This window comes from Equus przewalskii, chromosome 18, assembly GCF_037783145.1.
Source record: "Equus przewalskii isolate Varuska chromosome 18, EquPr2, whole genome shotgun sequence".
Classification (NCBI taxonomy): Eukaryota; Metazoa; Chordata; class Mammalia; order Perissodactyla; family Equidae; genus Equus; species Equus przewalskii.
Genome location: NC_091848.1, coordinates 12,231,394 through 12,244,271, shown reverse-complemented (window position 1 = coordinate 12,244,271; position 12,878 = coordinate 12,231,394). Strand labels below are relative to the sequence as shown.

At 36.5% G+C, this 12,878-nt stretch overlaps 1 protein-coding gene across 29 annotated transcripts in view; it reads left to right on the top strand.

Moving 5' to 3' along the window:
* The window catches only part of PHC3 (polyhomeotic homolog 3), a 75,861-nt gene that overhangs the window by 53,013 nt on the left and 9,970 nt on the right, over nucleotides 1-12,878 (top strand). For 20 of the 29 annotated variants that reach the window (XM_070583088.1, XM_070583086.1, XM_070583082.1 and 17 more), the window contains 3 exons: nucleotides 5,062-5,176; nucleotides 8,271-8,403; nucleotides 8,495-8,726. In XM_070583088.1, the coding sequence (XP_070439189.1) occupies nucleotides 5,062-5,176; nucleotides 8,271-8,403; nucleotides 8,495-8,726 (480 nt within the window). Of the gene's footprint in view, nucleotides 1-5,061; nucleotides 5,177-8,270; nucleotides 8,404-8,494; nucleotides 8,727-8,902; nucleotides 12,338-12,878 lie in introns of all 29 variants that reach the window. The other 9 variants (XR_011529313.1, XR_011529317.1, XR_011529310.1 and 6 more) reach the window with 3 other exon arrangements.

Below are 12,878 nucleotides of genomic sequence, written 5' to 3'. Positions count from 1 at the left end.
TCTCTTTCCCTTCTTTTCTTACTTCTGTTTAAAAAAAAATCATAGTCCTCATTTTGTTTCACTGAGACATAGTTCATTGTGCATCTCTAAAAAATGTACATTGCCTTATATAACTATAATACTATATCGCACAAAACAATAATAATTCTTTGATGTCTTCTAGTACCTGATTCATATTGAGATTTCCCCAATTATATAATTGTATAAATGTCCTTTTATAGTTATTTTGTTCAAATTAGGATTCAAATAATATCTACATTTTGCCTTTTGTTGTTACGAATTTAATTTCATTCCTGAATATTTGCTTTTAGTTATGCATACTATTTTATCTGAGAAAATGTTTCATTTAAGATGAAGAGTAGTAAAGATGAATGTGCAGGGATTTTTGTTTCTTGCGTATATCTACAAGAAGTATATAAGTGAAAGTTCTCTGCTGGACAGTGTATATAATGTGCCCTCTTTTGTGCACACATTAAAGAAAAATGGAAAACTGCTTAGAAAGCTTCATGGCATATCCCTTGGTACTCATGTTTTATAAAACAATAGACATACAGCACATGCTAGGCTGTACTAGGACCTCATCAGAGCTTCTGATCTGGTAGGAGCTAGCAAGTCTCCATAATAGAAAGATAACAAAGGAGAAACATATGGTAACTTTTAAATGAATTATATAAACAGTAAGAACTTGGGACTTTAAAACTGGTTGACATTATTGCCAGTTTGGTGAATTTTCTCTAGAAATGGGATTTGACATGGAACTTGGATGATAAAGAATAGATTTAAGATAACAGGAAGAAACTTTCAGGTTAGAACACCATGAGTAAATGCATGAAGGGTGTGCCAAGTGCTATCTAACTTCAGCAGGGGGCAGTGAAGTAGGCAGTGGGTTAGAGAAGTAGTGGGAAGTAAGACTGGCAGAGTCAGATTCTAGAGTACCTTGGATGTTCAATTAAGGAGTTAGGAGTTATCTTGTCAAGAGGATAGTTACTGAAGATTTTTAGGCAGATGACATGAACATGAGTTTTTGAAAACTGCTGGTCATCTGTAGGATGAATGTAAAGGTTTGGCACATAATTGATACTTGTAGTCATGGTGGGAAGAGGAAGGGAAGGATTGATGGAAGACAAGGCAAAGGGTAGTTTAACAGAAGAAAATACCAGAGTAAGCAAAAGGAAGATTTCAAGATGATTAATCCATGCAATGTGTAGTAAATAAGCCATAGAGAGCTAATGTACAGTATACTGAATGTAGACAATAATATTGTAACTACAATCATCAAACTTGCTAAGAGACTAAAAATGATCCCAACTGCTAAAAAGAAAGGATAATTACGCAGTGTAATAGTGGTGCTAAATACAGCTAAAACAGCAACCATAATATGTAAATGTATCAAATTAATATGTTGTACACTTTAAATTTACACAATGTTAAATATATTCAATACAAATAGATGACTGATCTATTTCATAGTGGAGATATATTTACATAAAAATGTGCCAAAATTTTAAATACTTCATAGTTTAATTTCCAAAGGTAATTTTATAGAATGTTTCTGTCTCTGTGTTTATGGTAAGTACTATAGGGTGAAGTGGTGAGGTCACTTATTTAGTGGCTTTGGTTTTAGTAGTATATATGGTTTTTAATTCAGTATAAAAAAACTTAATGTAAAGATTATTCTCTTTTTAAAAGATAAACTATGATTCTTTTTTGTTTTTGCTGGGAAAGCTTCACCCTGAGCTAACATCCGTTGCCAATCATCCTCCTTTTTTCTTTTCCTTTCCCAAGCCCCAGTACCTAGTTGTATATTCTAGTTGTAAGTCCTTCTAGTTCTTCTCTGTGAGCAATCACCACAGCATGGCTACTGGCAAATGAGTGGTGTGGTTCTACACCCGAGAACCAAACCTGGGCTGCCAAAGTGGAGTGTGCCAAACTTTAACCACTAGGCAGTCAGGTCTGGCTCTAAACTATGTTTCTGTTTGGACTGGTTCTGTATCCAGAATCTCCAACTGATGGATTGTGATTTACCAAAATATCTTCTGTCTTCCCTGGTCAGTCATCACACCAATCATGGTTTCTGTCTCATTCCCTCTCTCTTTGCTGCCCATCCTCAAGTGATCTCAAGTCTTCAGGAAAATTTAAAAAATTCAGAACCTCTATTAGTTAGGATATATGTTTGGCCACTGCATTAGAGATCTAGAATAATATTGGATTAAGTAGGGTAGAAGTTTAATTTTCTCTGACATAGCCCAAAGGTAGCAGTCCGGAGCTCCATGGTGTTGGGCACCTAAGCTCCCAGTGTCTTATGGTTCTACCATAAGGTAGGAAGAATGTTGCTCTCATTTCCAAAATAGCTATTCTTCATGATCACATTCTAATCAATGAGATGGGGGAAAAGTCACCACCTGGAATTTGCAAGCATTTCCATTCACATGTTACTGGTCAGAAATTGGCCACACCTAGGGCAGAAACTATAGTTTTTATTCTCAGTGGCCATATTCCTAGCTAAAAACTAGAATTTTGTTACTGTGGGAGAACAGCGAAGAATAGATATTGGAGAATTACCAGCTGTCTCTGCCATAGAATCCCATCTTTACTAGCTAAAGCAGCACTTTTTTAATTCATTTGGCTCTGTAATTTTTTATTCACAAATGTGAAAAAGTAGCCTTGGTAACAAATTTGTGAAAATTCTGACCAAACATTCTAAAACAGAGATTTTTAAAATCTGATCATGTTCGTCTCTTCTTTATGGGAAGTAAAACTGCTATTCTATTTTTGTTAGTTGTTAACCCTTAGACCCTACCTGGTTGTGATCTCCCCTCTCTCACCAGCAAAACATTTCCTTCTCCTTCATAAGGTATTCTAACCTGTTTTCAAGTGTTGCATATTGTTATGTTGATTAATAAAAACTTTTGAAATAAAGCTTTTGGTATACTGGAAATGGAACAACTTGAAGAATGGATTCTTTGGGTCCAGATTGGTGGCAGTGGTGCTTGAGTGAGAGGTTCTGTCTCTGGTACAGGCTTTTCAAGGTCAGGTCAGGTTACAAGCATGACCAAGTAAAATCAATACTCCTGGAAGTTGTGACATCAGGTCCCAGGAATGTGTTGTTGGGCCACAGCTGTGAGAAAGCCTCCTCTAGGTCATTAGAAGGAGCAATTTTTATTTTACTTGTTTTGAGACTATTTCTTCCTCATTGCTACCAAATTGATGACTTTTGCTTATGGAGGTAGTCTTGGTAAGTTCTGAAAATGATCACTTGCTACTTCATGATTTGATCAGTCATGACAGTGTATTTGGATGTCCCTTGGATCTTCAAATATTATTTCACAGTATGTTTTTTAGTAGCCCTCAGTTGATTTAACACTTTGCCATTTGCTCTCTCGTTACCCTAGGATGATGTGAGTGCTTGAACTTAGTGAGAACTTATCATCCATGTCTACATTTCAGAGTCCCTTTCTTCAGCTTAACAAGTCTTGGTTAAACGAATAGCATAGAAAAGCATATATGGAGCTCACAGTTAAAAGCTTTAGTTAGTGGAGTGCTTTTTTTTCCATATTTTGTATGACTTGGCATAGGAATTATGATGATGCAAGAAAATGGCAAAATATGGTAGATTTAAGAACTTAACAGTTTTCATTGGAGTATTTCTTTTCTTGTTTTTTTTGTTTTGTGAGGAAGGTGCACCCTGAGCTAACATACGTGCCCGTCTTCCTCTATTTTAGATGTGGGATGCCTGCCACAGCATAGCTTGATAAGCAGTTCATAGGTACGCACCCAGGATCTAAACCGGCGAACCCCGGGTCGCCAAAGCGGAACGAGCACACTTAACTGTTGTGCCACCAGGCCCCTCCTCTTTTTTTTTCACTTGAGGAAGATTAGCCCTGAGCTAACATCTGTGCCTGTCTTCCTCTACTTTGTACATGGGATGCCTCCACAGCATGGCTGATGAGTGGAGTCGGTCACATCCCAGATCCAAACCTGTGAACCCAGGCCGCCGAAGTGGAGCGTGCAGAACTTTCACCACTTGGCCATGGGGCCAGCCCCTGAAGTATTTCTTAGCATTTATTACAGGTCTTGGTACTCTTAGTTCCTATGTGGAAAGTAGGAAATAGAACTGTCACTTTTTATGCCTACTCCTTGCTGGGCACTCATTTAATCTTCACTGTGATTTTTTTGGGAAAGGTATTATAAACCCTGTTTTACAGATGGGAAAACTGTGGATCATCAAGATTAAGTTGCGTGCTTATAGGTGACCCCTGCTGAATACCTGAGGATTTAGGTAGGAAGTTTCTTTGGGTCCTGTGGTATGGCTTGAGGTATGGCATGGATGTAGAGGTGGAGGAAGGATGTAGTAGGGATGTAGAGGCGGAGGAAGGACTAATAGAGAGCACCCTGACAAAGAGGGGTAGACGTTAGAAATTACAAAATTGTTGGTGATTTTTAAGATTAAATTATTTTTGTTTTAATACAATATAACTAAAAGAGACTATTTTATAATTAGATATATACATCTTTATATATTCTATTGTGCACTGCAGATCTTTAAGTGTTAATTATTTTATTAAATCAGACATCTCAAAATTTGACGTTGTTTTTGAAGGCGTCCTCATTCTCTCCAGTTAGAGTTACGTGTTCTCTGCTATGTATCTCCACAGCACAACGTACCAGAATTCCTATCCCACATGCTGCTTTTTGAAAGTGTTTCTCCTGAAAGGCAGTGACTTTGTTGTACTCATCTTCATTTCTCTTACAGTGCTTAAGAAAGTTATTTGCACATTTTAGACATGCTAGATTCTTAGCAAAATGAACCTTTAACAGTGTCTTGTTTATTTATATAGAGAAAACTCTATACAGTTTTTATGCAGGAGCAGGAGGGGCCAGTGGGGGCATTGCTGTTGGAGGCTTTTGCCTGCCACAGTGGCTGTGGACTGGAAAGTTAAAAGACCACGCCTTTACGTTTGCTGGAGGGTCTGAATTAGCAGCAGCCACACAAAGTAGGGGATGAAAGAAAATTTGCCACAAAGTTTTGGAAGTTTTTTCCTTTCTTTCCTTCTTTTTTAGAGACTTTAGAAGAAATGGACAGTGAGTTGCTCAAGTGTGAATTCTGTGGGAAGATGGGATATGCTAATGAATTTCTGCGGTCAAAACGATTCTGCACTATGTCATGTGCCAAAAGGTATTTCTTTTCTCTTGAATTTCATAAAGCACAAACCAACAACCACTGTAACAAAACCAGAAAACTTGTGGAGTTTACTAGTAGTCAAAACTAGATATTATAAAGTAGAGGAATAATATCAAATAGGCATTATCTGGAGCTCCTTTGCTATTTAGTTATTAAATATTGCTCTGTGAAAATTCCACATTCATAACACTGACATGAGTCTTACAGTGTGATCTCATGTTGAAGTAGCACTCTGCTGTGGTAAGCGTAGTCAGGAGAATCCCTCCTGTGAATAGACTGCTAGTCCTGGAGGTATCAAAACAATATTTCTTTAATCACAAGATTGTTTTATCAATATTGACATACCTGAATTTACTTTGTTTTGTTTTAAAATGTTTTCATTTGTTTTAGCCATATCTTATTTAAGTTTCTAAGTAGGACAGCTGCAGCATAAGTTCTCCATACTGTTACATTATCAGATAGCAAAACATCTGTCTTTTTTAAATATGTATTTTCAATAGCAATATTATAGGTAAATAGTATTAATGACAAAAGAAATGTTTAGTATCTTCATTGATCTTGTTTTAAGTTTAGTTTACATTAAAAAAGAAAAAAGGGGCCGGCCTGGTGGCATAGTGGTTAAGTTCGAGCGCTGTGCTTTGCCACCGTGGGGTTCACAGTTTCGGATCCCAGGTGTGGACCTAGCCCAGCTCATAAGACCACATTGTGACGGCATCCCACATAAAATAGAGGAAGATTGGCATGGATGTTAGCTCAGTGACAATCTTCCTCAAGCTAAAAGAGGAGGATTAGCAACAGATGTTAGCCTAGGACCAATCTTCCTCACTAAAAAAAAAACCCCCCAAAAAACACCTCTGATTCTGATAATAAATCCAAATATAGGTATTTACTACTAAGGTGAAGTATATGGACAGGTTGATTATTTTGAAATTTGTTCTCTGTTCCAAAAACTGATTATTCTCTCAAAGAATGTAAGGTCTTAATTGTGTGCATTTAGGGAATTTCTTGCTTGAACATATTATTTAGTATGGTGCCACTAAAATATATTTAGTAAAATAAGTTGAATAAGTAATAAAGTATTTTTCTTCAAAAGTGAGTTCCTTGGCTTCTCAATTGTCGATCTCTTACACAAATATTCTTTTATGTCATTGATAGTCTTGATCAAATTATGTAACTCCTGTTTTAACTTGTGAGTTTTCCAGTTTGCATATACCACAGGAAAGAAGAGTGGCTTTCTGATTCTAAGTGATTAAAAGTTCTGAGGGAAAAGCATTGCCTTTCATAATATTTTAAACTTCTTGACTATTTAGAAATATTTCAGGACATTGTACGCTATCATCAGTCTTCTCCCAGAGATGATTGCTAAGCTGTCACGTTATTATACCGTTGGGTGAAATCTCTTTAGAGGGCTGGGGTCCTAACGTAGGGAAATGCAGATGGGAGAGCTTGGAAGAGAGGATCAATTAGTCAGGAAGAGCTGCTGCTGTTTGCACGTCTGTCTAGCTGCCTGTCTTGGCTGTCTGCATACTTAGGGACTAAACAGCAAGTGTAGTCTCTCCTCCCTGTAGTAATGGGGAAAGAAGTTTTGTCAATTGATGTGAATGGAAGTCAGAAACCTACAGAGCTGGGTCCACAAATGAGCATAGTGAGCACAGAGGAGCTTGCTGAATTGTTTTAGGGTAAAATGAAGTGGCCTTCACGACACTTTTTTCTTTTTTGTATTTCTAGGGGAAAAATAGCCTATTCATTCTCATAGTACCCCTTACTTCTACCTCCTGATATTTTCATAAAACATAGAATGAGAAAAATTTATTTTGGAATCTGGATATTGGTCTAGAACAGTTGTCAATAGCAAAGTTTATTGGGATTTATTCTTGTCATTTTCCTGAAAAATCATCTTAGAGCAAAAGAGTTTTGAAAATAAGAAATCACATTGGCAGTTTTATGTGTGTAAAAAAGGAACTGCACATGTTTTTCTTAGCCTTTCTGTAGCTTCTCAGAAATTTTGTTTCTTAGATTCTTTCCTTTTACTCTTCTTTCTAAGGAAGGGGTTGGCAAATTGACCAGGCTGAGTCCTTCCTATAACCTATTTTTGTGTGGCCCCAGAGCTAAGGATAGTTTTCACATTTTTAGGTGGTTGAAAAAAAAACCAAAGAAGAATAATATTTCGTGACACATGAAAATTATGTGAAATTCCCATTTTAGTGTTACTAAATGAAGTTTTATTGGGATCCAGCCATGCTCATTCATTATTGTCTGTGGCAGCTTTCACGTTACAAATGCAGAGTTGAGTGTTGTGACAGAGACTTCTGTGGCCCACAAAGACTGAAATATTTACTATCTGGCCCTTTATAGAAAAAGTTTGCTGGCCCCTGTTCTAGGGCTTGGGAATCCACTAAATGGCAGTGGACTCTTTTAAGTTGTCATCATGCCTGATAAAGGTGTATCTTCGAAAATATTAGAGAGTTTATTTTTATAAAATAGAAATAATCTTTCAGCCAATTTTAAAGAAATATGTACTTGTGAATTTCCCGGATAATGAGAGCTATGAATTCCTTGTGTAACTTTGAAGTCTCAACTTTACGTTTTTACTTTTTGATTTTAGTAACATTTGAGAAATCTTTTACTAGCCGTTTGAGATTTCCACCTTTCTACTATATTAAGCTCTTTTTAGTAATCTCTCTTCAGAAATGATTACTTGGGGAAAGTATCAGTTTGAACATCTAAATAGTTAATTCATAACTTCTTTATCTGCTGGAACCTTGAATTATTTTGCTGCTATAAAAAATCAGTTATCCTATGTATTTTGCAGAAAGTTTCCCACTGTCATGCTAGTTTTAGGAGAAAATATCAATACCTTGTAATAGGTGGCCAATATTATATTGAGAGCTATATTATGATAGATACAGAGACCGTTTTTTGACTCTTAGCGTAAGTAAATCCAGTAAATATTACGGTTTACTTTCTGAGGTATTATAGTTCTTAAGTGTATGAGACTCATTCACAGTTGCACTTTGAAGTCATAATTAAATAGTAAATGGAACGTCTCGTGGATCATTTAATGTTTTTTCTTACTTGAATTTCTTAGGTACAATGTTAGCTGTTCTAAAAAATTTGCACTTAGTCGTTGGAATCGTAAGCCTGATAATCAAAGTCTTGGTCATCGTGGCCGTCGTCCAAGTGGCCCTGATGGGGCAGCAAGAGAACATCTCCTTAGGCAGGTCTGTAGAAACCTTGCTTCAATGTACAATACCCTTTTCAGAAATGCAAGGAAAGTGCAATGCTGTATTTTACTTGTACTACGTTTTCCAGCTTCCAATTACTTATCCATCTGCAGAAGAAGACTTGGCTTCTCATGAAGATCCTGTGCCATCTGCTATGACAACACGTCTGCGCAGGCAAAGTGAGCGGGAAAGAGAACGTGAGCTTCGGGATGTGAGAATTAGAAAGATGCCTGAGAACAATGACTTGCTACCAGTTGCACAAACAGAGCCATCTATATGGACAGTGGATGATGTCTGGGCCTTCATCCATTCTTTGCCTGGTATGTAATTCACCACTTTGGCCTTAATATTTTTCTTGTGCATTCACACACAGGAATGATGTTATATCCATCCACACCTAGTGCACAAAAGGGCTAGAGAGGTACTGTGTGTATGTGTTAATTAAATGGCATTTGCTATTGAAATGTGATCTCTTTCCTCTTGCTTATTCCCTCAGCACAACTGGGTGTTTTCTCATACCCCCCAAGTCAATAAAAACTGACTAGTCCTGCTTCTGCTGTGACCCCTCAGCCGGTGAAGATATTAAAGGTGCTCTCTTCTCTTCAGTCTGATTTCTCTCGAGAGGTCAGTAGAGAGATTGAGTCAGACACTTCTTCCCTTCTGCTCTTCTACTTTTCTATTCTATTTTCTCCTTATTTCCTAATTTAACCTTTTTTAAATGAAATAAGAGAGACCATAATTTTTTTTTACATTTTTGAAAGCTAATCAAGACCTTTTAGAATATGGTAAAATTTAGTTGCTTTTTAAAAAAGCTGGTTCTTTTAAGGGAAGCTGCATTCTTGGATTCTTTGCAATAAGTAGACATCAAAAACACTTCTGAAATTTGATTTGTTAAGTAGACAACTAGAATTCAGTTATGGTATCCTGTTCTGATTTGAGGGTAACTTCCTTATTTGTGTTTGTTGGCTCTCTCATTTTGGCACTCTTTCCGTCAGCTTAAGTCTTTATCTTTTTCCTTTAATGCAACAATAATCTTTTGTATCCCCCTTTTTCCAAGGGGCTGATGCTAAAGACAGCTACACCTTTGCTCATGATGAGACCCACACTAGTTATATATGGTAGGACAATGTATTTTTTTAAATCAGCAAATCTTATTCAATTTGACCTTACGAATATGGAAAGCAAGGAGTTTTTTTTTAATGGTTGTCCCATTTTGGTTTTATTGTAAATGGAACCATCTCTTGACACAAGCTTTCCAGAAAAATACATCCACTTTGAACTTATCTACAGACTTATTAAAATTAATCTGGCTATTTTTGCTAATTATTCTTTCTATAAAGGTGACCACTGTCTCAGAAGCAAACTTATGGCTAATGTGCTGTGTGAGTCAAGAAAGTATATTCAGAAGTACTACTGCTTTGTAAAAACATATCAGCCATTTGACCTTATATACAGAGCTCTATGAAGTGTTAGTAAATTATTTTTTCAATAACTTGCTTTAGAAATGCTAAATAAGTTATTTTTAAAGAAACTTAGATATGGTCACTTTTAAAGAAAGATAAAATTGTTTAAAGAGAGGATAAATTTTTCATAGTAAGATTTTTGAGTACACGCCTCAGAAAACTTAGGTGTGAGTTAAGTGCTAGCCATGTGGATTTAGAATCTGCTGTGAAACTGATGTATTAGAGGATGGTGAGTCTTCACTGGTTGTGGTTTTAAGATTTAATGAAATAAATTTTAGTGTTTAGACCAGTGTAGGTATCTTGAGAATTAGTGCTGGGATCTATACTGATCCCCTGGGACTGGACTTTGATTCTGTCGTCTTCGAAAGTAGTCTGTCTTCCAGGTGGGCCATGAGCTGTTTGTTAGCCTGATTTCTCATTTGGAGGAAAGTATTTATTTTCCTTAGGGGAGGAAGATTGGTTCATATCCCGAGAAAAGTAGTTGACCATATAATTAATAAATAATAGATATTGCTGATTTTCCTATCACTTCCTGTGCTTGTTTTTAGGGCTAATATTCCTCAGCATCCATTAGCCATGAAGCTTCTCTTGGCTGCTTTATCAGAACAAAGGCTAACTCTTTTGTCTCAGTCTTGGTCCATTTGAGTTAAAAAATTATTATTATTGCTTATAATTTGAGATGCTTGTCCTATTGAGTTCAAGACACTTAATTTTGTTGCCAGTTGTGTAGAGAATATTATATATCATTAAAAAGGGACTGCTTTATAATTTAGAACTGCTTGGTACTGTTCAGGAGTCTGCTTAATATAACTCGGCTTTTCTTTTACTGATTAATTGGGAGTATTCCCAAACTGCTTTGACAAGCTAAATAACAAGCTTATTATGTGTGATCAGTTATTTCTTGTTTCTCGAAGTTTTTCTCTGAAGAATGCCTGTAGCTTAAGGTAGATCTCATACCAGAAAAAGCCTTTATCTTCATTTTTCTGTCCTCTTCTGGCCTTTGTAAACTTCCTTTTGAGCCTCTTTCAGCTCATTCAGGGCTGGGTTTTTCTTGTTGTTGTTTTTTCTGAGTAGTCTCCTCCCGAGCTTTTCTCATAGAATGAACAAGCTTCTAAATTTTGTAATCTCTTGTATTTTGTTTCTTTCTAGTTGAGGATAGGCTTCCCTCTTTTATCAGGACACTTAATATTCACTGCTAGGGTTTTCTCTTCTCTTTGTATAATGTCGTCTTGTGAACCGTCCTGGTGGGACATAGAGCTGGTATGCAGTACATCCAAATCTCAGAGCTGTTAATAAGGTGAAAAATTATTTTCCTCTGAATTTTTGTTCATTAAAAAGCTCTCTACAAGAACAGTTGTTTTTATTTTCAGTTAACTGCAATTATCTTCTTAGACTCTTCCTTGTTACTGTGAACCGCCTTTGGCAAAGATCAGGTTATTCTGTTTATTGATCTGTTAATCCGCAGTAGATTTGGTTTCTCTGTAGGCATATAAAATAGGAATCATCTAAAAACATACAACTGTTTACTGGTTTTTATAATACTAATACTGGGACTTGTTTATTCTATAGTAGTGAGTGACAGGTGATAATCTTTTCACCAGCCTTACTGAGGTCACTTTGTGCGGGGGTGTTTTTGTTTTGGGTTTAGCTGGAAAAGTAACTGGACACTTGCGAAGTTCATTTGGGCCCCATGTCCATGTGCAGAGGTCCATGCCCGTCCTCACAGCTGCTTCTGGTGACGTAAAGTCAGTTGAGCCGACTGGTGGCCGCAGTAGGGATAGGTTTTGTGTGTGTCCCTGGGGTGCCAGCCGTTTTACAGAAGTAGATTCTAATATCAGAAACTCAGTGAGCTTTAGCTCAGTATACCTTGAGCATCTTGAATTTTTTTTTTGTTTTTCTCTCATGAGTTTCTGGAAGTATATTTGCTTCTGCTTTGTTTTTGTTTTTCCTTTTTCTTTTTTAAGTCACTTTATTTTCTCATTTCTATACTGATGCATAATATAACTACCATTTTTTGTGATTGGCTTAAGTTGTAATCTAAAATTCTGAAGATAATGCATTCCCATTTGAGCATGCTGTTTTCAAAAGCACTTTTTAAAAAATTATTTTGCTAATACATTTACTGTCTACCTACAAGAAGACATTTGAAGAGAGATCTCATAATACGGAGGGAAAAGAACATGCTGTGTATTTTTCTCACGGAGAACTCCTTGTTTCTATTCCCAAATGTAGCTCTTATGGTCTTCATTACTTCTCACTGCTCCTGTTTTCTGAATCTAAGTAAGTCCTGCCCTATCTTTCTCTCTCTTCTTTTCTTTCCCGTGTTCTTGTAAGTAAGACTGAAGAGAGAAGAACATTAGTTCTTTCATAAAAAGAAGGATGAAGTCACAACTAGATGCAAGATTAGTCAGTTTTGTCTGCCCAGTTTTGAGAGCTACCTCTGGGAAAAGAAAAGGGGCTTTTCTATGGTGAGTAATCTCATTTTAACTATATAGTTTCTTTTATATGGTAAATGGGCAAAACCATAAAAACTTTGCATAGGGTACTTTTGAAATGTCAGTTTTTAAAAGTCTGAGAAATTATTAAAATAGAGAAATCGAAAACCCGGCTGCTATATAGGGAACAGGAAAGATACAACCAACAGAGAAGATGGGAAAAGAAAGAACCAGGAGAAAAAGATGGCTACACAGCTGAATGCAGAAAAAAATGTTTGTATTACCTTTACAGATAGCTCCTCTGTGGCAGATTCTGTTTTTGTTCATTGTTTGTTTATTCACTCATTCAGTCCTTCACTTACCCAAAAATATATGCGTTTCATACCTGCAGTGCTTTGTGTTTGGTTATGGGGGTGACTTCATTATCTTCTATAAACAAGAGGATGACACCTTTGCTATAGAAAGATAATCATTCCAGCAAAGTTGTGGTATCCAAAGGTATCATGTAACCATTTCTGTATCTTCGTGATTTCCCTTAGAATGCTGATTTGAGTAAAATAGAAAGACCTTAAGC